Source organism: Chrysemys picta, chromosome 6 (assembly GCF_011386835.1).
Source record: "Chrysemys picta bellii isolate R12L10 chromosome 6, ASM1138683v2, whole genome shotgun sequence".
Taxonomy (NCBI): Eukaryota; Metazoa; Chordata; order Testudines; family Emydidae; genus Chrysemys; species Chrysemys picta.
In genome coordinates this window covers 56,627,477-56,653,416 of record NC_088796.1, presented here as the reverse complement: position 1 = coordinate 56,653,416, position 25,940 = coordinate 56,627,477, and the positions used below count along the sequence as shown (strand labels likewise).

At 40.7% G+C, this 25,940-nt stretch overlaps 1 protein-coding gene across 9 annotated transcripts in view; it reads right to left on the bottom strand.

Annotated features, from left to right (window-relative positions):
• ADGRV1 (adhesion G protein-coupled receptor V1) overlaps positions 1 to 25,940 on the bottom strand; it is a 443,810-nt gene that overhangs the window by 378,805 nt on the left and 39,065 nt on the right. For 7 of the 9 annotated variants that reach the window (XR_010602227.1, XR_508681.3, XR_010602226.1 and 4 more), the window contains exons 12-21: positions 19,335 to 19,367; positions 16,989 to 17,115; positions 16,720 to 16,905; positions 13,046 to 13,226; positions 12,158 to 12,321; positions 11,089 to 11,212; positions 10,345 to 10,611; positions 8,831 to 8,957; positions 3,029 to 3,246; positions 925 to 1,668 (exon numbers count right to left, since the gene is read on the bottom strand). Coding sequence is in view for 6 of the 9 variants with exons in the window: in XM_024104505.3 (XP_023960273.3) it covers positions 925 to 1,668; positions 3,029 to 3,246; positions 8,831 to 8,957; positions 10,345 to 10,611; positions 11,089 to 11,212; positions 12,158 to 12,321; positions 13,046 to 13,226; positions 16,720 to 16,905; positions 16,989 to 17,115; positions 19,335 to 19,367 (2,171 nt within the window). In the remaining 3 variants the exon portion in view is untranslated. The remainder of the gene's footprint in view (positions 1 to 924; positions 1,669 to 3,028; positions 3,247 to 8,830; positions 8,958 to 10,344; positions 10,612 to 11,088; positions 11,213 to 12,157; positions 12,322 to 13,045; positions 13,227 to 16,719; positions 16,906 to 16,988; positions 17,116 to 19,334; positions 19,368 to 25,940) is intronic. The other 2 variants (XM_008167449.3, XM_008167451.3) reach the window with 1 other exon arrangement.

Sequence of the window (25,940 nt, the reverse complement as noted above, 5' to 3'; positions counted from 1 at the left end):
CTCTCTCTAACAAGTCACAGTCAGCGATGCAGAGATGGATCGCCAGCTGGAGCTGCAGAGGAGAAGCAGAGCTGTGTTCCTCACAGCTACTCAGGAATCACCTCTCCCCCTTCTTTTGCCATGTCCAAGCCTCTCCACTACAGACAGGGAGAAAGAAGACAACAGCCCCTTCTACTATGATAGTGGCATCATAAAAATCTTCCTATCATAAGACTTCATCATTTTCCCCCTTTTCTAAAGAAGAAAAATCATTTATTTTCTAGTTGTTTGTAGTAGTGGTGTCATTCATGCTGTTTTAAAGATGCATTTCTATTGCAGTTCTTTTCATTTTCTCAGATGTTTATTTCTGAATTTGACTCTCTCTGAACCCCTTTCCAGCAACTTCTGTGCATCTTAAGCATTTCACAAAGGCTAAATATATCAGACACATCCAGAAAACATAATCCTTCTGTGTGCCTGACACATACCTGGAACACCCTAACACCTCACAATATGATATGCACATGCTTATGTGTTCTTGTGAGTGTTTTCAGGAGTAGAGCCTATATTTCTCAGCAGAATTTTTAAAATATTATGCATTCACATGTTCAAGTAAATCTAAATCCTGAAAAAAACAAACATTCTATTAAATCCATAAGGTGTTTCAGGCAAGTTAATTGACATGATAAAATTCTATTTTCAAAATGTTGCAGTTTCAGCTGCATAACTTTATTTGACTTTAATGAAAGTTGTACTACTATAACTCCAAGAAATCTATTTTCTGAAAATCTATCAAGAAGTTTTCTTCTAGTTAAAAAAGAAAACTTTCACATATAGTAGCTTTATTTCAATATTATGAATATACTTTTCAATGGGACTGGACTTGCTGCTTAGTGCAGAATTTTACTTTTATAGAAAAAGAAAAAATGAAGATTGTTTTCTCACCATTAGCAATTGCTGCACCTTTGAGGCTCTTCATTCCTCCAGACACTGGATTTCCATCAATGTAAAACTCAATTGTGCCATCCTCCAGAGTAATCAGAAGATGAAGCCAAGTATTTTCTTTCATATATTTCATGATAGTTGTCTTGGCCACATATGTAATATTGGACACCAGTGTTGTGTAATGAAGCATGACAGAAACATGGGATTCATTTGTTTGGATTTTCACACCATAATACACTGTCCCATTGTAATTGTCCTTTGCTACTATAAACCCATCACTATTGGGGTTAGGAATCACCCAAGCTGAAAATGTAAAGTTGGAAAGCATGTTATCCCAACTGAAGTGGAAGTCAGGGTCAACAGTCCCAAATGCATCCTCTTTTCCACTGAAGTACAAAGCATCTGTTCCACTGTGATGACGCCTCCTGTGAGGTTGAGACCATACAGAACTTGAGAATGATCCAAGCAATAAGAAATCTATCATTGGTGGTAGTCCTGCTGGGAACACACTGGATAATATTTCCCAGCCTACCCGGACATCTCCAAAGGTACCCTGTTGCCTCCAAATTGTAAAGTTTGTAATGTAGAAGATATCATCTTCAGAGAGAACATCTTCCACTATCTCCCGGTCCTGGCTCTCTGGGTCTATGACAAAGACTCCAAAAGGGTCATCATTGAATGGGATCATCACAATTACAGCAAGATTGGTTTCAGCTAACTGGCCACCAGGGCCTGGAGACCCACCTGTGTGATGAAAATTAAAACAAAAGTTAATAGGATTCCTTAAGAACCCACCTCAGATACCACTGTCTGAAATAAGATCCATTCATGCAACCAAAAAATGCTTTTAATAATAAAATGCTCTTTTAAAGGAACTAAAATTGTGTGATCAAGGAAGTGTTCAAAATGTTCTACCATGAATCAAATGTCACTTCAACATTATTAATTAAAAACTTGCATGAATGATTTCTGTTTAAAAGTGTGTTGTGATACATTTGTTATCCATTGTTAGGTATAAAGTATGCAGAGAGTGTGACTTTCTGCTGAGACTTGATTCACCCCATTTCTGTTGAATTAGCCATAGAGATGGCCTACGTTTGAGTCATCTGGTAGAGATACTGGGCCAAATTTATTTTCATTAATATTGAAGTTACTACACATACATACTACTGTAAATGAGGACAGAATTTGTGCTGTGAATAGCCTCTGGATTGCAAAGAGCTATTCACAGCAAATCCAGTCCATAGTTGGATCCATAGATTTATAGTGAAAGATCTATGGATTTCTCACACTAATAATTTGATGAGCTGCATGAAATACTGAATCATTAGGAGCTGACTGAGGTAGGGTCAGAGTTATTTTCATTTCTTTCTGGGCATGAAAGTCCCTAGCAAGTAAAGGAGACTTTGGCCATGGTCCTGGAATCTATAAAAAAGCAGCAGATGGGTCTCATGGTAATTAAAGTAGGCACACTCACCCACATTTGTACTTCTCTGCAGGACAAGACACATTATGGCAGGATTATGTAGCCACGGCATTGTACTAGCACCAATAGCATTCAGCTGCCCAAAGGGTCGTCACTTCCCTCTCCATTGAGGGACTGTGCTTTAAACACATAGGCCAACATTTTTAGGAGCCATTAGCAGTTTGGGGAGAATCCATTTTGGGATGCTCAGCCCCAGAAACTTTAGAGAGGCTTCATTTTCAGAAAACGCTGAGCACCCTCCCTTTGAAAATCGGACCCCTCTAAATTAGGTACCCAAAATACTGATGCACCCCAAATCACTAGTCACTTTGGAAAATCTTGGCCATAATGTAGCCTCACCCAAATGAGAAGCCCCTAAATGGCCGCCAGACTGTTTCAAATTTACCATAAGAACTATAATTCAGGAATAGAATATCTGTACAGTACTCATGCATCTGTGTTGGATCAAGCTGTGACTAAAATAAAAAAAAGATGTAAAAATAAAACTTCCTGCTGGAAAGTTATAGGATAGAAATAGAAAATTCAAATGACAGAAACAGAGCTACTTCTGTGAAACTTTCTATAATTAAGGTATAAAATTCTCCTGGTTTTAGAAGGTATGGGGTGGGGGAACAGTACCTGAGGCATTCACCAGCTTTAAGGTATAAAATTCATTGAATTCAGGAATTTTATCAGGAATGGCATGAAGAGTTACTGGCTTTGATCCTTCGCCATCCATGAACCACACAGTCCCATAGATTTCATAAAACTCTTGTCCTGGCTCCAAAGCAGAATCGTTCTCAAAGAGTTGCCAGGTCAAAGAAACATTGCCAAAGTGTCCTCTCTGTCTCAGAATCCTATGCAATGAATTAGACACAGTGAGCTTTCTGGCAAATGTGTATCAACAGTCAGCGAGAGCAAAAAAAATCTGGATACAAGCCAGTACTATACAAATACAATTTACAGTTCTCTAAATAATCCACAGCCATTTTAAGTATGAGGAATACCTTTCCGTACCCCGTTGAAGATCTGCACCTTCATGACTCAATTCTGCTCTGAGCTTCACGACTCTACATTACATACCTTCCAAAAATATCTAGTATGGCCTATAAGAGTGCCTGCAGTGCAGTACTTTTAAGTTGCATGGAAACATGCACTTGCATTGCATATCTAAGTATAGAAAGGAGCTCTGTATCTCATAAATCTGACAGTTCCAAGCCTATAAGAAGCAACCAAATTCACTGTTCTCACCCATTCTGTGTAACCGGTTTTTGAGGTCTAGTTTCTCACCAACATGTGAGTTAGTTCTAATTTGATAAGACCCACATGTGCATACACCACAAATCTCAGCTGAAGATATATAAACACCATGATAGTCAGTACAGTCTGAACCCAGGATCCACAGCTCCAAAACACAGGCCTCTACCACCTGAGCTAATGCAGAATGCTGTAGGTTACACAGTCACTGGGGCAAGATACTGGATGGAGTTGTGCCACATGGAGTAGGCCACTGTATTATATTTAATCTTTTTAAAAGACTTTTTCATGCTGCCTTCTATGTTTGGAACAGAGTTCTATTACATGTGTACCAAGTGACCTCCAAAAATCAAATCCCTCCTTACAACCCAAGCCCAACCTTGTCTGATGGGCCACAATTTTATCTACTCCCACCCTTCTGCCTCTTTCATCAATTTTATTTAGATTATGACTTCTTCAAGATAGTGACCTGTGTAAACTGTATTTTTCATGCATCAGATGCAGAAGGCGGGGGTTTCTATTTAAAAAGAATATACATGTGGCAATGGAAAGTAGCTGGATGACTGTAATTTTATTCATCAAAATATTTTTCCCCACATTCAGTCACCCCATGCTAATTCTGCCCTGTTAAACTGGTGTTATCACCACTGAAATCAAGAGTTACTCCAGGTTTACACTGGTGCACCTGAAAAGAGAATTTGGCTCTTTTACATATTTACCTGGTGACAACATATTTTACTAAAAGGCACTGCACAACACCACAAATGAAAGAAAGCAAAGCAGCTTCTCATAGTGCCATCATCAACTAAGTGCACCAGTAATATAATTAACACATTGACAATGGGCTAGCTAAACAGAGCCTCATCAAAAACTGGTGTGCTCTGCTTCCCCCCACCCTCACGGGCGGCGGGGGGGGGGGGTGGTTAGTTTGGTTCCTGCAGGGATCTTCCCTGATACCAGCCACGCGGTGGGGGGAGGGGTACAGCGATCATCCCAGAGAATTCATGGCGGGGGGGGGGGGGTGGTTAGTTTGTTTTCTGCTGCTGCTGAATGTTAACAGAAAAACTGCAGCACTCTACAGGCTATGCTTGGTATGTGGGAAAGGAGGGCGCAGAAGCTGTAAGACAATGGCTTACCATGGCCGCATGCAAGCCGAATTCTGTTGCCCGGACCTGTGATCTCTAGCAGCAAAGCCACAGGCACTCAGCATTAAGAGGCAAAATGCGACCTTGCACAGAAATCACACGTGCCATGTAATGTGAATAGTGTTGGTCACCGTGAAAGAGTATAAGCATTGTTCTGCAAAATGTATCTTTTTAAACAATTCTCTCTTTTTTCCCCTCCCTACAGCAGCTGCAAATTCCTCAAGCCTCCCTCCTCCATCCCGAAGGCTATCACAGATAAGGCGTCGTAAGAAGAGAACGCGAGACGAGATGTTTTCTGAAATTATGGAATCCAGCCGCAGTGACAGAGCTCATCTGAATGAGTGGAAGGAAACGGTTTCAAAGTATAGGAAAGAAGCCAGTGAACGTGAGGACAGGAGGGACCAACGTGAGGACAGGAGGGACCAACGTGAAGAGAGGAGAGACGCTCGAGATGAGAGGTGGCGGCAGGAAGATCAGAGGAGGCAGGATGCAACGCTGGGGCTACTGCGTGAGCAAACAGACATGCTCCGGCGTCTGGTGGAGCTTCAGGAACGGCTGCAGGAAAACAGATTGCTGCTACAGCCCCTGTTCCACCCTCCCCCCTCCCCATGTTCCGTATCCTCCTCTCCCAGACGTGTAAGAACGCGGGGGGGGGGGGGGGGAGGCTCCGTACACCTTCCCATTCCACCCCAGTAGACAGCCCAAGCAAAAGGCTGTCATTTTTTTAACCTTTTTTTAGTGGCCTTTTCCTTCCCACCGATCCTCCTCCCAAATCCCACCCGGGTTCCCTCCGTCTTTTTCTAATCTATTAATAAAGAATAAATGATTTTTAAATGATAGTGACTTTATTTGGTTTGAAAGAAAGCTGGGGGAAGGGGGAGGGTGGGTTCCTTACAGAAAATGAGTCAATAAAGGGGGCGGGTTTTCATGCAGGAGAAACAAACAGATATTTCACACTGTAGCCTGGCCAGTCATGAAACTGGTTTTCAAAGCTTCTCTGATGCACAGCGCTTCCTGGTGTGCTCTTCTAATCGCCCTGGTGTCTGGCTGTGCGTAATCAGCAGCCAGGCGATTTGCCTCAGCCTCTCACCCCGCCATAAAGGTCTCCCCCTTACTTTCACAGAGATTGTGGAGCACGCAGCAAGCAGAAATAACAATGGGGAGATTTCTTTGGCTGAGGTCAGAGCGAGTCAATAATGATCGCTAGCGACCTTTTAAACGGCCAAATGCACATTCTACCACCATTCTGCACTTCCTTAGCCTGTAGTTAAACAGCTCCTGACTCCTGTCCAGGCTGCCTGTGTATGGCTTCATGAGCCATGGCATTAAGGGGTAGGCTGGGTCCCCAAGAATAACTATTGGCATTTCAACATCCCCAACGGTTATTTTCTGGTCCGGAAAGTAAGTCCCTTGCTGCAGCCCTTTAAACAGAGTATTGTTCCTGAAGACGCGAGCGTCATGAACCCTTCCCGCCCAGCCCGCGTTGATGTTCGTTAAACGTCCCTTGTGATCCACAAGTGCTTGCAGCACCATTGAAAAGTACCCCTTACGGTTTATGTACTCGGTGGCTTGGTGCTCCGGTGCCAAGATAGGGATATGGGTTCCGTCTATCGCCCCACCACAGTTAGGGAATCCCATTGCAGCAAAACCATCCACTATGGCCTGCACATTTCCCAGAGTCACTAACTTTCGTAGCAGCACCTGAGTGATTGCTTTGGCTACTTGCATCACAGCAGCCCCCACAGTAGATTTGCCCACTCCAAATTGATTCCCGACTGACCGGTAGCTGTCTGGCGTTGCAAGCTTCCACAGGGCTATCGCCACGCGCTTCTCAACTGTGAGGGCTGCTCTCATCTTGGTATTCTGGCGTTTCAGGGCAGGGGACAGCAAGTCACAAAGTTCCATGAAAGTGCCCTTACGCATGCAAAAGTTCCGCAGCCACTGGGAATCATCCCACACCTGCAACACTATGCGGTCCCACCAGTCTGTGCTTGTTTCCCATGCCCAGAATCGGCGTTCCATGGATAGAATCTGCCCCATTAACAACATGATCTCCAAAGCACCGGGGCCCGTGGTTTCACAGAATTCTGTATCCGTGTCCATGTCCATGTCCATGTCCTCATCATGCTTGTCGCTGCGCTGCCGCCGCCGCTGCCTCCTCGCCTCGTTTTTCTGGTCCTGGTTCAGCATAAACTCCACGAGAACGCGCGAGGTGTTTACAATGTTCATGACTGCTGTCTTGAGCTGAGCGGGCTCCATGCTTGCCATGGTATGGAGTCTGCAGTGTTCACCCACCCACCCAGGAAAAAAGGCGCGAAATGGTTGTCTGCCGTCCATTGCTTTCATGCAGGGAGGGAGGGAGGGAGGAGGTGAGGCTGTACCCAGAACCACCTGCGACGATGTTTTTTGTCCCATCAGGCACTGGGATCTCAACCCAGAATTCCAATGGGCGCGGGAGACTGCGGGAACTATGGGATAGCTATGGGATAGCTACCCACAGTGCAACGCTGCAGAAATCGACGATAGCCCCGGTACTTGGACGCACACCGCCGAATTAATGTGCTTAGTGTGGCCGCATACATTTCGAATTTATACAACCTGTTTTCCAAATTCGAATTATATAAATTCGGATTAATCCCGTAGTGTAGACATACCCTTAATTTAAATCAACTTTCTCACACATGGCCAAATCCAGCCCACTCATTCTGCAAATAGGATTACAAAGAGGAGATAATCAGAACAGATGCAAGGTTCCCCCAGCATAAAAGAATTCCAAACACCAGGCTGCTTAATATCCAAGTGTTGCCCTTTCCTGGGATGCTATATTTATTAGGCCTTTAACAAAGCAACTTTCCACTGAGGGTCCCAGCCACGTGCTTCTGTCAAAAAATGGATCAAGTCTAAGAAAACAAAAAGTAGTATGAAAAAAATCTCCTTTCCAGATACTTAGGCTGGAGCCCTTAGTATAACCTCTTTGATTGATCTCTAAGACCTGCCAGTTTTATTCTTGGGGGACATCAGCAGCTTATATACCTCATACTGAGCTAATTAGCAGGATAACTTCTTAAGCAAACCCCTGATGCTTCTGGATACATACATCCCTTGTGTGGGTACAAGAGTAATGGGTTTTATTGTCAACTCAGGAGAGGATGCTTTCAGCCTAAAGGGTGTCCTATCTGAAGGGCAATGTCATCCTGTAAGAGGCAGGTAAAACAAAACAAAAAATGGGGGGTAACTTTTGAAAGCAAGATGCAGGGAATCAGCTAGGTAACTCCCCATGACATCAGCATCAGTTGCACAATGAAATACTGTTGGGTTAGGGCAGTGTTTCTCAACCTGGGGTCGCCACTTGTGTAGGGAAAGCCCCTGGCGGGCCGGGCCGGTTTGTTTACCTGCCCCGTCTGCAGGTCCGGCCAATCACGGCTCCCACTGGCCACAGTTCGCTGCTGCAGGCCAATGGGAGCTGCTGGAAGCGGTGGCCAGTATGTCTCTCGGCCCGCAACGCTTCCAGCAGCCCCCATTAGCCCAGAGCAGCGAACCGCAGCCATTGGGAGCCGTGATCAGACGGACCTGCGGATGGGGCAGGTAAACAAACCGGCCCGGCCCTCCAGGGGCTTTCCCTACACAAGCGGTGACCCCAGTTTGAGAATCACTGGGTTAGGGGGAAGGGTTGTTGGGTTCTTTAGTGTTTACTTTATTATTCTAGGTCATGTCTGCTTGATCATTCAGCTATTTCATATCTTCAGTACATGAAAAATATATCATCAGTCAACCATATCATGGTTACTGACATACACACTTCATCTATCAAATGTCTGAGTGGTTTCTGCATGCATTTTTGTTATATAAACATACTTTATAACATAATATTTGTTCCCCTAAATATTCTAATTTATTTTTATTCAGATTTTGTTTAATTCAAAAGTCCCCTTTATGTAACTATTGTACATGCAAACTTGGTATGTGACTTAGACTGAAATACTTTCAGTGAAGCATCACAAAGTATTTCTTGGAAGGTATTCTTTTAAATACTACTTACAAAAAAACATTAGTCTTGCCTTCTTCCACCGACTTGTCAACAGGTTCCAAAGAGAAAATGCCATTCGGGTCATCATTCGCTTCAATGACAACGGTAGCCATCCCAGCCCTGTAGACTACAGTGTCACCTAAAAGCCAAAGATTTATATGGTTTCATATAAAAAGCGAAAAGCTAATGTAATGTGATTATCAATGGAGTTGTTTTCTCATCCAACTATTTTCATGCATACAGACAAAAAAATTAAAGGTTCAACTCTTTACCCATATAAGCAATATTTGAGATATTTTAGTGTAATAGGAAATACAGAGGTAATAAATTACAATGGGCTTTATCCTGCACAGTGCAAGTGTAAAGTGTTGTGTGTACAAGTGCGAGATAAAAGTAATGAGCCAGGTAGGGGAGCCTGGCCCTGAACTAGGGAGAACACTAGTACTTGACTGCCAAGTTATTCCTGGCTAATAGCAGGACTAATGCCAAAAAGAGGAGTGTGAGGCTGTGTCTCATTTACATGCCAAGAATCCCACTCATTCTCACCCATCCCCAGGCATGTACATATTCTGTCCATTTCCTCCCTTTTTTTCCACCCTGTAACCAAACAATTAAGAGACTTCAGACTAACTTCTACTATGCTTGGTACTTAATTTTATTCACACCTTCTAAAGAGTCCTCCCACACTTCCACTGGAGTGGAAGTCTTATTGTGCCTTTCAGAATCAAGGCCAATATGTGTAATATTTCATAGAAACAAAACACAGTATTTTTCCATCAGGAATAAACACAGAAACATCGTATTTACTTATAAATTCCATGTTCTGTCAAGCTTTAACTCCCTGCCTCCAGAATCACTTATAGTACTTCAGAAGTTGTGGCATATTTTTCTTTCTTTGTTTGTGAATGAAGATTCCCACAACATCATCTTCTTTTTAGAACAGATGGTGCAATGGGAATTTTTTAAAACATATAAGCATTTTTATCTGAAATGAGTGCACAAGGAATATCAATGAAAGGAATAATCAATTTCAAACCATTTTATCTTGCCAAGAATTCCAGGGGTTTTTTTAAGTCTTATTATTATTTCTTATGCCTGGCACCATTGCAGCTCATGATTTCAGAAAAATCCTCATTTATATAAATTTCTACAATAAAGAAAAATTTTAACACAATGTTTTGGTGGCCAGTTCAATGGCATTTCTGATTTTCCAAATGTTAACTTTAAAGGCTTAAAAAAACCATTGAGAATTACAGCATACGGGTTTCTGCAGAAATGACATTAACAATATTAGCTGGTTTGCGAGCCTTCAATCAAGCAATTCAATACAAGAGAGAATATAGGCATAAATCCAATATACACTGTTCATGTTCACTTTACAGATCTGTTGACAGTCATTTTCCTATTGTGAAACTCAGCAATGAGAATGTACTATTTTATCAACTCTTTATAAGATATGGGATTTCAGCAAAAACAAAATGAGAGAGGCAACAACTACTGTATTTAAAGCAAGTAAGTATTTTCACCTGTAGAATTAAAGAGGATGATGTAAAAAGTTTCATCTGTTTCAGGGGTATCATCTTCACTAATAAATACTGATATTTTGTGTTCTCTTTCCCCAACATCAAACACAAGAGCTTCACTCCTTCCACTGGAAATGAAATCTCCGTCTTCAACTGTGGCTCCTCCATCAACTGTGGCATATAAGACGGTAATGGCTACATCAGCAGATCCATTCCTTAGGACTGTAAAGTGAGCAAAATCTCCTTCTTGAACCTTCACAACAACAGGATCTGAAATAGATAAATTACAAATTCAGCAGCATCCTTCAAACCATCAGCTTCCTATGCTAGACATCACTGTTTAATCCTACAAAGTTAAACTGCAGAACGATTCCTCAGGGAGACAAAAGAAAAATCTGGAAAAGTTTGAGGAAACATTTTCAGCATGAGAGGATATTGACCTGGCCACCATCAGAAATGCCCCACGTCAGCAAAATGGAACAGTGAGACACATGAAGAAAAGCCTCTGGCTAAATCAAAAAGAAACAGACCAAAAAAAAGCATCCTGGGGAAGAAAGCTAGCAAAAACTTTATCAAAATATAAAGCACTTGGGTGAAATCCTGGTTCCATTCAAATCAATGGGAGTTTTGATATTGGCTTCAATGGGACCAGGATTTCACCTTTAACATTTATCTTGTATCAATAATAAGAACACTAACATTAGTAAATGTATTTGTAACTGCACTTCCAAAGGAATGGGATCTAACCTGAAAAGTATATGGGGTCATCGTTCCTTGTGATTTGTAAAACTGCACTGCTTGTGTTTCCAACTCTGGCTCCCCCAGTGGTATTGACGAGGCTGATGGTGAACACTTCCATTTCTTCAGGTAGCTAAAGGAAGAGGAAATATGAAGTAAATCTGTTTCATGCAAACAGAAAGAAATTAAAATGAGATAATCAAAAGCAGAGGAAGCTCTAAGGGCCAGTCCTGATTCACTCATCCTTAGATATGTGTATTATCCATATGCTTGTACAGAAAGGGACCAGAGATCACCACAGGTCTGCAGCTTTGGAGCCCGAAATCAGGAAAGCACTCAAACCTATGTTTAAATCTCAATGCAGTTAATGGGACTTAAATCCATACTTAAGTACTTTGCTGAACTATGGTCTTAATGCCTCACTCTAACTATTATTTGAAAAGAGTAGGTCTGGGATAGATTTCTAGTTTCCTCCCTGGTGAATACTGATACAGAGAAGTAATTTAGCTTCTCTGAAATATCCTACTTTTTCTCCTTAATTGTTCCCTTTATTTCCTTTGTAGTCCAGCAGACCCTAAAATTCTCTTTCAGTTTCCTGCTTCCAATACTCTTAAAAGAATTTCATGTTGCTTTGTGTCTCTCTGGCTATGTGCTACTTACTATTCAAATTCCCTCTTAACCCTCCTGATTTCTATCTTATATATTCTACTATACATAGATTCATAGATTCTAGGACTGGAAGGGACCTCGAGAGGTCAACATCTATAATTTGTTTCTTTCATTGGCTTCCCTAGGGCTGGACATCTGTTTTTTAAGGACCCAAACAGCCTCTTGTAACTTTCAATTTCACTATACTGGTATTTTTTGTTTAAGGGTATGTTCATCTTCTGTGACTCTGTTATGGTCTAGCTCCATGCTGTTTGAGGATTTTGATTTCCTCTTCTATGCACCTGTTCTTTTAAATAGCTTCTTTTAAAACAAAAATTACTGCTTTGTAAGGTTTAAAGTCATAGCACAGGTCTCTCAATGTTCTCACACTAAAGTAAAGTAACAAACTATATTTGTCTAAAATATTTACCTCATCTGGCAATGAGTAAATGGTGATCGTTTTTGAAAACTCCTGGTTTCCAAAGAAAACTGTCCCTTGCACTGGGTAGATGTCATTGGTAGAGACTGGTTCAACAACCCAAGACACACTGACATTTCCATAGTTTCCTTGGTTTCTTACAATTCTGTAAGCAGCTGTGAAATGCAAACATCCAATATGATAAGTGTGCATCCACAAAACAATAAAAATTAAAGAGAGGCAGATTGACAAAGCCAATTCAATGAAAAAGAAGAGGTGGGGAACTAATCATTCTGGGATTCCTTTTTGGTAGAACCGTTGAAAACACAACTACATAAAAGACATAAAAAATGTCACATGGATATAAGAAATAGGTACATGGAGGCATTTCCAATTTGGATATAATTGGAAACTACTGAAGAGCCAGGCAGCCAAATGATATGCCACTCCTGGTGAAATAAAACCTTATCTGCAAAATACTGGCCATATTCTGCAAAATGCTGAGCACCCTCAGTTCTTGTGACATCATTGGAACTTGATGCCAGTCAGACCCTTGCAGGAAGTACTTCTTAGCAACTTGCAGAATTGAGCCCTAAACGTAGAGATATGAATCTGCTCAACCTGTTTCCAGGATCTGCACAGCTAGACCACCGCACTTTAAGCAGATGCAGAAAACAAAAGAATAAAAGATCAAGATCACAAGTCTCACAGTGAAAAGATCGAAAGAAAGCAAAAAAAATCTATGTTTAGTATAGGCAGATAGATGTAACAGAAGCCTCCTTCAGCACAACAATAAGTGATCTCTTTGACTGGGAAAACAATCGCTGTTCCTATAACCTCATGGTTTTAAGGGTGTTAGTATGAGTTAAACTATAATAGCTTGAACAAAACAGGAATTACCAGCATAGACTGCTTCTCCTTTACTTTCATTTATTGATACAGCTAGTTCATCAGGGAGGAACTGAATTACTCCATGTGGATCATCATTCTTCAGAATGGTTATATTAACCCTTGTGGCAGTTCCCAACTTGCTTGGCAGTTCACTGTGGCTACTGAGTACCACAGAATAGAATTCATCCAGCTAGAATAGGAAAACTAAGTCAAAAAAATCATATAGACTCATAACATTCACAGCATGAAAATAATGGACCACAGTCCACCATTACCAACCTGGCAAGAAAAGTTACAGCTTTAAAAAGCAAATCAATGAGCATGTGTTTCCTGTGCTAACTTCTGCATAATGAGCAGCACCCCATTTCCATCCCTGAAAGTAGGGAATGTCAACAGCTTATATGATGTAATAAGGTCACTTAGCACATCACACGTACTACATCACAGTGTACAAAGGTATGAAATGATTATGTGGCAATATTCCATCAGCTATTCATTTATGGAAATATGAGTAAATAGCATGGATCTAAAGAACCTACTTCTAGGGCAAGTACATAATTAAGATCTTCATTCATTACTAGGCATAAAAGAACAAAATACCACATTTGTAAAAATGATCAAACATTCATGCATTTGTGTCCACAGAATTGTACTCAAGGATCATCCAGGTACTAATCACCTTACAAATATTTGCCTTGTTGCCACCAAACTAGTTAGCAAGGCAGCTGGTTTCAATTTTATCCCCCAGCAAGCTAACAACAGGAGAGTTGAAAATGAGGGGAAGCAGTTGCCCAACAACCTTTGATGATCCCAGAAAGAGGGGAAAGCCACCTGCTCCTGACCCAATGCACTGGAGAATGAGGTGTTGCAGGCCATCTGGATACCTCCCCAGGTGACATTTTAGGTAAAGGAAGTCCTATAGTCTTTTGGAGAAAGGGAGTTGCCACTGTAAACCCAGTTTCTGTGGGGAGGAGGTGATATTTGGATTCAGGGACCCAGATGTCATCTCAATAAATCATCTGGAAAAAGGGGTAAACAATGAGATGGCAAAATTTGCAGATGATACAAAACTACTCAGGATAGTTAAGTCCCAAGCAGACTGCGAAGAACTACAAAAGGATCTCTCAAAACTGGGTGACTGGGGTCTAAATTGGCTGTTATCACTCAAGAAAGAGATCTTGGAGACATTGTGGATAATTCTCCGAAAACATCCATTCAATGTACGTGGCAGTCAAAAAAGAGAACAGAATGTTGGGAAACATTAAGAAAGGGATAGATAATAAGACAGAAAATATCATACTGCCTCTATATAAATCCATGGTATGCCCACATCTTGAATACTGTGTGCAGATGCGGTCACCCCATCTCAAAAAATTGATTGGAATTGGAAAAGGTTCAGAAAAGGGCAACAAAAATGATTAGGGATACGGAACGGCTGCCGTATGAGGAGAAATTAATAAGACTGGGACTTTTCAGCTTGGAAAAGAGACGACTAAGGGGGCATATGATTGAGGTCTATAAAATCATGACTGGTGTGGAGAAAGTAAATAAGGAAGTGTTATTTACTCCTCCTCATAACACAAGAACTAGAGGTCACCAAATGAAATTAATAGGCAGCAGGTTTAAAACAAACAAAAGGAAGTATTTCTTCACACAACGCTCAGTCAACCTGTGGAATTCTTTGCCAGAAGATGTTGTGAAGGCCAAGACTATAACAGGGTTCAAAAAAGAACTAGATAAATTCATGGAGGATAGGTCCATCAATGGCTATTAGCCAAGATGGGCAGGGATGGAGTCCCTAGCCTCTGTTTGCCAGAAGCTGGGAATGAATGACAGGGAATGGATCACTTGATGATTACCTGTTCTGTTCATTCCCTCTGGGGCACCTGGCATTGGCCACTGTCGGAAGACAGGATACTGGGATAGATGAACTTTTGGTCTCACCCAGTATGGCCGTTCTTATGTTCAATATTAGGACCAAAACCTGATCATCATTCAAACCCAAATATCAGCCTAATTTGCCAATTCCCTACTCAGCACTTTAGGTTAGAAAAAAAAAGTTGCTCTTCTTTCAAATGGGTCGGGGAGAAAGAGGAAAGCATAAGGGTAACATTTCAAATCATCATCACCATCATGTAACATGTACATGGCACCTTTCATCCAAAGCTCTACAAATACTATATGCTCAGCATCGCTGAGATGCAGCTACTTCTGGTGTGAAAGGCGTAGTCAGGTGGACAACAGAACTTCAGCATGCTGTATAATAATGGAGGAAGAGGAAACTTTGATCAAAAACAGCAGGACAAACCCTACCCTTTCAACCAGTGTCACAGAAACTTTAATACCCATGCAAAGTGCACAGGACCCCAATTACTACAATCTCATGCAAAAAAAATTCAGGTATATGTGTGTAACATGAAGGTGGGGGGAGTAGCTCCCTTTGATGGGCACCCAGACAGCCAATTAGCTGTAAAATCCCTCTTGGTCTGTTCTCTGCTTGCAGGAAGCCGATGAGAGACTCAAGGGAGCTTGGACGGTGGCACGGAGTGACCCACCACCACTCAGCTCTTCTAATAGGTCCAGGTTTGTTATAGAAGGAGGACTCTTATACAAGGAGACCCTTTCTGGTAGGCACAAGGAGGACTGGCATCCTCAGAGACAGTTGGTAGTTCCAACTAAGTATAGGGAAAAGCACTTGAGCTTAGCCCATGATCACCCTAGTGGCCATGCTGGAGTGAACAGGACCAAGGACCATTTGGGGAAGTCATTCCACTGGGAGGGAATGGGCAAGGACATTTCAACCTATGTCCGGTCTTGTGAGGTGTGCCAGAGGGTGGGAAAGACCCAAGACCAGGTCAAGGCCCCTCTCCAGCCACTCCCCATCATTGAGGTTCCATTTCAGCATGTAGCTGTGGATATTTTGGGTCCTTTCCCTAAGAAGATACCCAGAGGAAAGCTGTACATACTGACTTTCATGGATGGCTTTCATGCCACCCGATGGCCAGAAGTAGTAGCTCTAAGCAACACCAGGGCTAAAAGCGTGATCAAGGTATTGGCAGACATTTTTGCCAGGGTAGGTTGGCCCTCCAACATCCTTACAGATTCGGGAACTAACTTCCTGGCAGGGACCATGAAACATCTTTGGGAAGCTCATAGGGTAAACCACTTGGTTGCCACCCCTTACCGCCATCAAACAAATGGCCTAGTGGAAGAGTTTAATGGGACTTTGGGGGCCATGATACGTAAATTTGTGAATGAGCACTCCAATGATTGGGACCTAGTGTTGCAGCAGTTGCTCTTTGCCTTCAGAGCTGTACCGCATCCGCGTTTGGGATTTTCACCTTTTGAAGTCGTTTATGGCCACGAAGTTAAGGGGCCATTACAGTTGGTGAAGCAAGCAGAGAACAGACCAAGAGGGATTTTACAGCTAACTGGCTGGCTGGGTGTCCATCAAAGGGAGCCACTCCCCCCTCCCTTCATGATCACAATATGTGATAGTTTTATAGCTCAGTCAGTCTCTCTCTATTTCTGTGTCCCTTGATAAGGAAAAGAAAGACTGAAAAGAACCAACAGAAACCCATCGGAAATGTCACTAACATTTACAAGCTAAAGCATCTGTCATAAAAAATTGTTAAAACCACAGAATTTGTGAACACAATTTAAGTGTACAAAAATACTTTTACCTCTGGAACCCCATCCATCCTTGTTAGCAGAGTAATTACAATCTCCCTTTCACCAGGCTTAAATTCCAGAATTCCTGTGTTTCCATAGAACTCATTGCTGTCTCTAGGCTCTACAGTGTAGCGCAGAAACTGTTTGATAAGTGTCCCCTTGGAGCGGACAATTTGTAGTTCAACAGACTCCCCTTCCTTTAAAAAGAGAATGGAAGATCAAGCAGTTTCCCAGTACTCAAATATACTCTTAAGGTCAGGTGTCTACCATGAAAACTTACTTTTATAGTGTAGGGTCCTCTGGAAGAGGAAGAAAATTCAAATACTCCCCCAGGATCATCATTTTCCATAATGATCAGTTCACAACTAGTAAACCCAGTTTTAAGGATCTCATTTTCCACACTGACCCTGAGAAAGGAAGATAAAGAGCTATTTTGAAGTGGCAGTATTGTTTGGAAAACAAATACAGTACTATGCAAAGTATATAAACGTATCAGAGCAATGGTAAACTCAGATGGGTTTGTTTTGCATGTCCCAACCATGAAAGAGTATCAATAATTAACTGCAATGGTGACATTGATTAAACAAAGAAATCACAATTATATGAGAATGTTTTCATGTATTTGTTTTTGGTTTGATTTTTATATTTGGGTTTTTTTGTTTGTTTGTTTTGGGTTTTTTTTGCTTCTAAAATATCTTCACTTTTTGTTGAGTGTATTGTGGCTGGTTGGTCTGAATTTAACAAGGTCACATGTGCCCAGAACACTCAGAGAAAGAAATGAAAATACGTTTGTACAGATAAATACTTAAAGATCAGATTTAGTGCTATGTTGTACTTTATTCCATGTGTAATAAATATTCCCACATCACCAAGATAGCCATACTTAATTTAATAGTCACACATTTGGGACCCTACCCTGCTCTCATTAAACTTAATACAAGTTTTGCCATTGACTTCAATGGGAGTAGGACTGGACTCTTGATATTATTAACTTGATTCTCCCCTATGGCTTACCACTGGTTGGTGCATGATGTGTGGGGTGGTATCAGGGAGATAGCTAGGGTGACCAGATGTCCCGATTTTAGAGGGACAGTCCCGATTTTTGGGTCTTTTTCTTATATAGGCTCCTATTAACCCCCACCCCGTCCCGATTTTTCACACTTGCTGTCTGGTCACCCTAGAGATAGCCCTGGACCCAGTAGGAGTTTGTGCTTCTTCCTAGCAGCTATAACTTTTGTCATGGGTGAAAGATCCTTTATGGCCCCTACACCAGTGTAGCACAGGCATAGGGTAGCATTGCTCTGCCATGCCCACTTCTGACATACCTCCTATTCCAAGACAGGTGGTGACTGATGCATGATGGGAACTGGCACGCTTGTGCCAGCAGAGTGTTCCCTGTGATGGGAGATTTCACTGCAGGCAATTTGTGACCAGTTACTGGCCTCTTTGCACTTTATTAGTGGCACAAACAGGCCAGATCTGATTACAGAATCCAATGCTACATATTTAAGTAAAAACAGAGGAGTTCGTGGTTATATATATATATTAATAAGAGCTAATGGAAAAGTTGGTCCATGAAGTGCAAAGAAACCGAAGGAAGAATTATGCTTCCACACGTGATTCTGACCTCTTCTGTTACAAACATTGCCTGTCCTCTAATAAATCAATCATCTTGTCTCCACTGAGCTTTCTTGTACTTTTTCCCCCTCACATCAGACTCTTTACAGGTAACACTTTAAGCCTGATGGCATAAAAGACACCAGAGAAGCTAGCATTGAAGGATGCACTGAAAAGCCCTTTTGAATTTGGATAATATATAGGTCCATATACTTTCATATAATTGGATCCTTTCAGATTATTTGTTTCCAATGAAAATTAGGATCTATGTACAGCACATGATTGTCTGCATTTGTTCTACCTCTTACCCACCCTTGATCTGTATTTCACATTAAAATAAGAAAATAAACCTTCACTTGGGACCAAAATTTATCAAATATTTGGAATTTACTGAATCACAAATTCCCAAAGGCAATTCTGGAAATCACTAAAGAATAATGCTCCTGGTTCCTGATTATTACCTATCACAGGCCATTCTAAACAAAAGATACAGGACAATGAGTCCTTTATTATTCAATAGGTGTCACTTGTTTGTGTTGGTTAACTATGAAAATTATTGATGTGTCAGTGGAAGAAGTTGTACTACAAAATATATGCAGGTTATTTAAAGAAGAAAATAACTCTGTTCATAAGTTGTTTTAGGATATTTATAGAACACTTGTTTTGGTCAATTGTACTCAGTTCAGTGATTTAACTGAGGCGAGTTGTACTTGTGGCGATTTTAAACAACTAATCCACTGTTTCATCAAATGCTGAAACATCAAACGCTGAGCCATGCATTCATAACATCCATCATTCACAGACCCTAAATAAAGAAGCATTTTCAAGCTGGCACCCCATGTCACCAAACGAAACTGCAAAGGAAACATGCATTGCCTGAGGAGATGCAGAAGGTACACTTTTTCGGAGAGAAAGAAATGATAAAGAGGACAGAGTCTTGTCCAACCCAACCGCTTTCAAAACAAAGTGTTGATTCACTGAAGACAAAGACACAGCTCGCTGCACTTACCCAAAGTACACGACAAACCTTTCTGTCTCTACCCTGTCAATACAGAGAGAAAGAAAGGGGGAGAGGGATAAAAGTGCCATTTGCCAGAATTTCAATAATACCAATCTTAGAAGAGAAGAATAAAAAAACTAAAGCTTTTTTTTTCTTTTCTAATAGCTAATAATGTCTATTTTATGGGAACACTACTTGCTTGGCACTTCCCTGTTTACAAATGCCAGCAAGAGGTTCAGCAGTTTCCACTTAGGAGAGATGACCCCATGCCCAATCAGCATGTCAAGACCCATTCAAGACATTCCTTACCAAGTCTCCCCTAAGAGCTCGATGGCTGCCAAGCACTGTAAATGCTCACAAACCGCAGCAACTGAGTAAATTTTATTCAGCTCTGTTTGTAATTACTTTGTGCCTTTAATTAGACAAAAAAAAAACTTTATTCTCAGGTCTACATGCCTTTAGGATCTGTTTTTTCATCAATCTGCCAAAATAAGTATATTGGCAGATAAACATAGGGAGAGTTTGAATGAGAATACATAAAAACCCCTGCTCAACAGGAAGTTACATGAAGTCTCATTTATGACAATTTTTTGATTAATCAAATACAAAAGTACAATATATAAAAGGAAAGTATTTTTCTACTCTCTTAATTCCCTCAATTTTAGTCACACATTTGTAACCAAATTATAATGATTAGCCAAGAACAGAGTGGAAATGAGGTTGAGTATGTCTCGGCTTGGCAATTTTTAACACCATATTTTTACTATGTGTTAATAGCCCCATCTTTTTATATATCATCATGCATCACAACGGTACAAACAGGCGACAGTTAGGTTTAGGGGGAGAAATTCTACTGAAGTCAATGGGGAGTTTTGTTATTGACTTCAGTGAGGTCAGGATTTGCTCCTTCCTTCACAAAATATACTGCAAAAGTGTTCCAGAGCCAAGTATTAATATAATGAAAATACTAGGAAAAATATTCCAAGTTTGCTAAACCAAAAAAAGTTAATTAACTTTTAATCTGAACAAATATAACCCACATACTTAGAAATGGCATTGTAACATCAATAGCCAAGCTGTTGGTAGTATATAAACACAGGACACAAAGGAGACATCCTGACTACCAGGTGGGTTTTTAATATGTATGTTCAAGCTTTTGTTAGGATTTAAATTATAATAATTTCTTAATGAGTGAATGGTCAAGCCAGACACAATATCCCTTTCAGCTGCATGAAGTTACATTGAATGAATCCACATATAACTGAGACAAAAATCTCTGTTAAGAAGATGGACTGAGGAAGCTTGTCAGCATCTAGTAGCAAGTTGTAATGAACTATATGGCTAACAGCATAAAATTTGAAGAGGGCGACTACAATGAAAGAGGCAAAGAATACCACGAGGCTTACAACCTGAAATAAAAAACTGGGTGTTCTTACAAATTAATATCAGAGAGGTTGCTTCTGGTCCCATTGAAGTCAAAGAAAGTTTTGGCATCGACTTCAATCAAAGCAAGACTGGGTCCTTTAAAAAAATATATGTACTCTATCCAGGCTAATGAGGATAAAACAGCTGCTTTGACATGATGTATTTTCCTAGATTTATTTGTATATTCTTTCTGAAAAAATAAACACCTATGAAAAAAATAAAATATTAAATAGAAACAATGAGGATTAGATTTCATAACTTCCGCTCACACAGAGCACTGAAGTAAATGGGATCACTCACAGAGTAAGTATGCTGGTTCTGAATATTTACAACCTGTGTTATGCTGATATTAAAAGAATTATCAAATACATTAGTCACTAAGAGACTAAAAAAAAAGAAATTAGTGTTGTGAATTTGAAATTTAGATCCAAACATTCACATTAGAGAACTCATGTGGCTTTACTTTTATGCTATATTTTTTTCTTGGGAAAATGAGCCCGATCCTGCTAATTTTCATTTTCTAGTACTGCATATTAATGAATATACTTTACTGATTTAGGCCCCAATTCTGCAAACTTGTGTGTGTGTGCTTAACTTTAATCACAAAAGTAGTTCTTTTGATTCAATGGGACTGTACACTTGTAGCAGTGAACTAAGGACCTAATCCAGAACAGCAAATATCATGCCTATGCCCAGGCATATGCCTGTAACAGCCTGTTTCCGTGCGCTCTCTGGTGCACATTGAGGATTTGCATTATGGAAGCAGATATTCCAACTGCTGCAGTGAGTTGCACATGACCTTAGTCCTTCCCCATTCCCTATGCATATTGGGCCGAATCCTCAACTGCACTTGAGCAGTTCTCAGGAAACCTGGGGGTGGAACAAAGGTTGCTTTTTATTATCTGATCATGGTGACAAACACTGATTTATCCCCTGGTGAGCAGATTCATTTTACACTTCCCCTACTGTACCCACAGCTAAAGGCATACACTGGCAGCACTGTAATGATGCCTATGTCAGAACGTATTTATGCATATGTCAAAGATTTTAGTTTTGTTTTCTCCAAGCAAAAGTTATGGGGAAAAAGCTGTCAAACTTAAAATTTCACTATAAAATGCGTGATTATTAGGAAGATCACATCTGATCTGATCTCAATTAAGTTTTTTAACAGAAACCATCAGAGAAGTGAAGTTCTGAAACAGCCTCCCAAGGGGAGCAGTGCGGGCAAAAATCCTAACTCGCTTCAAGACTGAGCTTGATAAATTTATGGAGCGGATGGTATGCTGACACTGCCTACAATGGCATGTAGCCATCTGCGACTGCTAGTAGCAAATATCTCCAATGGCCGTTGATGGAACACTGGATGGAACACTGGGCTCTGAGTAACTGCAGAGAATTCTTTCCTGGTGTCTGTCTGTTGGGTCTAGCTGAAATGCTCAGGGTCCAACTGACCACCATATTTGGGGTCAGGAAGAAATTTTCCCCAGGTCATAACGGCAGAGACCCTGGGGGGATTTTGCCTTCCTCTGCAGCATGGGGCCTGGGTCACTTGCAGGTTTAAACTAGCATAAAATGGTGGATTCTCTGTAACTTGAAGTCTTTAAATCACGATTTGAGGGCTTCAATAATTCAGCCAGAGGTTATGGGTCTATTACAGTAGTGGATGGGCGAAGGTCTGTACTTGCAATGTGCAGGACATCAGACTAGACAACTATGATGGTGCCTTCTAACCTTAATATCTATAAGTCTATGAGAAAAAGTATAAAATGCTTCCTTCTTGAAAACCAAATATGCAATCTCTGATACTTTTGTAACAAACAGACTTAAAAAATATTGTCCCCTAAATGCCTCTTACAGTTTACACCAGATTCACAAGGTTTCTTGCACATTCTTTTCAATTAGCTGGTATTGAACACTGTCAGAAAGGATGCTGGACTAAATGGACCTTGGATTTGATCCAATATGGCAATTTCTATGTATTTATAAACTATTTCCATTTTAAATTAAAAAAAAAAACTAATGGAGAAACTTAACATAGTTGAGGTTCAAAGATCTTGAATAGCAAATAAGACTTTCAGCAAAAACATGAGTTCCATGCTTTGAAATTTGCCTGGAAAACAGAACTGTCAGTGAATTTGTTTAATTTTTCATTAAAACCATGCTTCATTAAACACATTTAGTTCAGAGCAAGGGATTCAGGCAAGGTAAACTTCAAATTGCTATGGAATGTTGTTTGATCACTCTGCTTCCTAGGTTTGTATTCAATGCTCATCCCTCTTTAATTTTTTGGGGATTATCCACTGATTTAATTAGTGCCAAGACCTAGTTTTAAAGAAAAGTATTAAAGTAGGATTTGCCACAGTACAAATTCCACAGAGTTTCTCATCAGAGGGGATACCTCTGCCTAGGGTTTAATCCAAAAATATATTTGATTCTCTGGAGATTATTTTAGTTTTCACTTATTTTTCTATTAATGACAGATGAAATTCCGTGTTGTCTTGAATGGTAATCAAAATTAGCAGTAGCAGTCGGAATTAGCACTCACTCCAATATTCTATTCCTTATTTTCAAGAAGTCTGATAAATCTCTGAAGACAAGACCAGCTAAATTTTTACAGTGAAAGTTGGGTGAGTTTAACATGAAAAGCTTTTGAACAATACACATCCCTGTATTAGAACACCAGCTCTTTTGGAAGAGAAGTTGAAAGCATACTAAAGCCAAAACATTGAGTAAGGAGAAAATATTATAGTATGTGCTGGTATTTCTTTGAACCTCAGTGCAGAGGGCATCTCACAACATATAAGCCACAACTGAGCACTGCAATTAAGGAACGTAATCAGCCTGAGAGGTCTTCAATGGGCTCTGTGCAATTAGCTGAATTTCCACCATTGACTAATTTCTACTGCACTGAAAACCATCAGACACTTCACACTGAAAGGTCACAAACTTACATTCTGTAACTGCAATGTTTAAACCTCTTCCTCATAACTCAAAATGTAAACATTTTCTGAATATACTTACAGCCAGATTCGTAGCAGATGTAAATTGAGATAGCTCCACCGAAGTCAATGGAACTATGGAGATTTACACCAGCTGAAGATCTGGGCCATTGTACATCCACAACCTTGTTCTAGTTTCCCAAATTACATCAGATATGATTTCAAAAAAATGTGCGAACAAATACTCTAAGCACTCTATTTTCCATCTGTAGTTGGCAAGAAGACAAGGGTCTTTTCTTCCTCATGTAGCTCTCACCACAGTGATCTGGTGTTATTTATGTTTTGGTCTGGATTCTGGCTGAATTACTGCCTGGCACTCAACATGAGGCTACACCCAAAAGAACCCACTCAGAGTCTTCTCCAGGAGCAGTATATGGTTGCCTCCTCATCAATCAGTTCTTCTCTTAAGGTGCACAATATAACAGTCCTTCATAATTTGTATTGGTCTCCAATTTGTTTCTGGATGAAATTTGGGGTGTTATTTTTTTCCTATGAAGTGACTGCTTCATGCTTTATACATGGCTTCCTATAATATTGTCCCAATATTGTCTCTTCCAAACTGTGGTAGTTACAATCAGCTGAAATGCGTAAACTAGCAGCACCACAATTTAAAATTTAAATTAAATTAAATGAGATGAGATGAGATATCCCATCTCCTAGAACTGGAAGGGACCTTGAAAGGTCATTGAGTCCAGCCCCCTGCCTTCACTAGCAGGACCAAGTACTGATTTTGCCCCAGATCCCTAAGTGGCCCCCTCAAGGATTGAACTCACAACCCTGGGTTTAGCAGGCTAATGCTCAAACCACTGAGCTATCCCTCCCCCAGGAACAGGAAGGGCCTGGAGGAAAGGTTCTCACAGAGAAGGATCCCCAACACTGAAGCTGAATTCTGCCCCACTTGATTTCACAGACCCCAGATTTGTTTAACTCAGGGAATATAGTCAGGCCTACCTATTAACTGAGGCTTCTCCTGAAGGGTGGTGGTTTTTAATAGAGAACAGGAGAGCAAGGAGAGGGAAAATGTATTTATGATGGCCTGAGAGTTTCTTTGTAAATATGGATGTATTTTAAATCTTTAATGTCTTGTAAAAATGTAACCTAAATAGAGTTAGGCACATTAACTAAATTTCAATAATTAACATACAATCTTCATTAGAGCTCATATTATAAGAGCATATTTTATCTATGATGTTACTAAATGCATGTATGTGTGTGTGGGTATAGATATATAGATTTACTAAAGCTACCATAGCCTACACATTTGATTTTCACCTTGATTGATGCTGCAGTATATAGTACAGCACAAACACTTATCCAGCATGCAGTCTCTTTGTGTTGATTCTAATTCATTACTGCTGAGAGGTGCTGGGTTGCCAGCCCTGGAAACTGAAGTCTTCTGTTCCCCACAAAATAGAAACCATGCAGACAGCAGCAGTGCAAGCTTTCACACATCACCCTGCCATTATCCTTCGCCCATGATTTGGAAGAGCCATTTCTAACAGAGAGAGGTGGTCTCCATGTTCATTCCATTCTTGGCTTCGGCTAGCACCAGAACTGCCAAATTTCAGCCATAGGCCTGAGGGAGATTAACTCGCTGTTAGACAGAGACTGTATAGGTCCACAGAAAAATTTGGATTTTGTCTCCTGCTTGGTTTCCTCTGCTTCTTCACCTCTGACCTTGCCAACAGCAGCTTGGGAAATCTGCTTACTGTTGGCATACACTTTACCCCATCACTGTCCATATCAGTACTCCCTGCTGCCCCTGAAATGCACAGCCACAGCAGAAGAATGGTTTTATTTGTTAAACTGCATAGTGCCCTATTCAACTCCTCATTGTGGCCATAATTTTCAAGTCATAATCGGGGGGGAGGAGGATTGATCAGAGTGATTGGAGGGAGGGAATAGACTTGTAACATGTAACACATTGCTGCAAGGATTGGGGAAGTCTACCTTGTGTGCTGTCTCTGGCTTCTATTAATCTTATCTGTTTCTTCTTCCTCCCCTTTGCTTCTCCTCATCCTTCATTGATTCTCTTCACCCTATCTTGCTACATCATTTCCCCAAATCCTTAGTTGCTTCTTCTGTCTTCAATCTCCCACAGTCTCTGCCCAGAGTTTCTGCTGGCAGGTAACCTCCTTTTCCTCAGGAACCATACAAACTTAAAAATGGTTCTGATGTAATTTAAAAAATT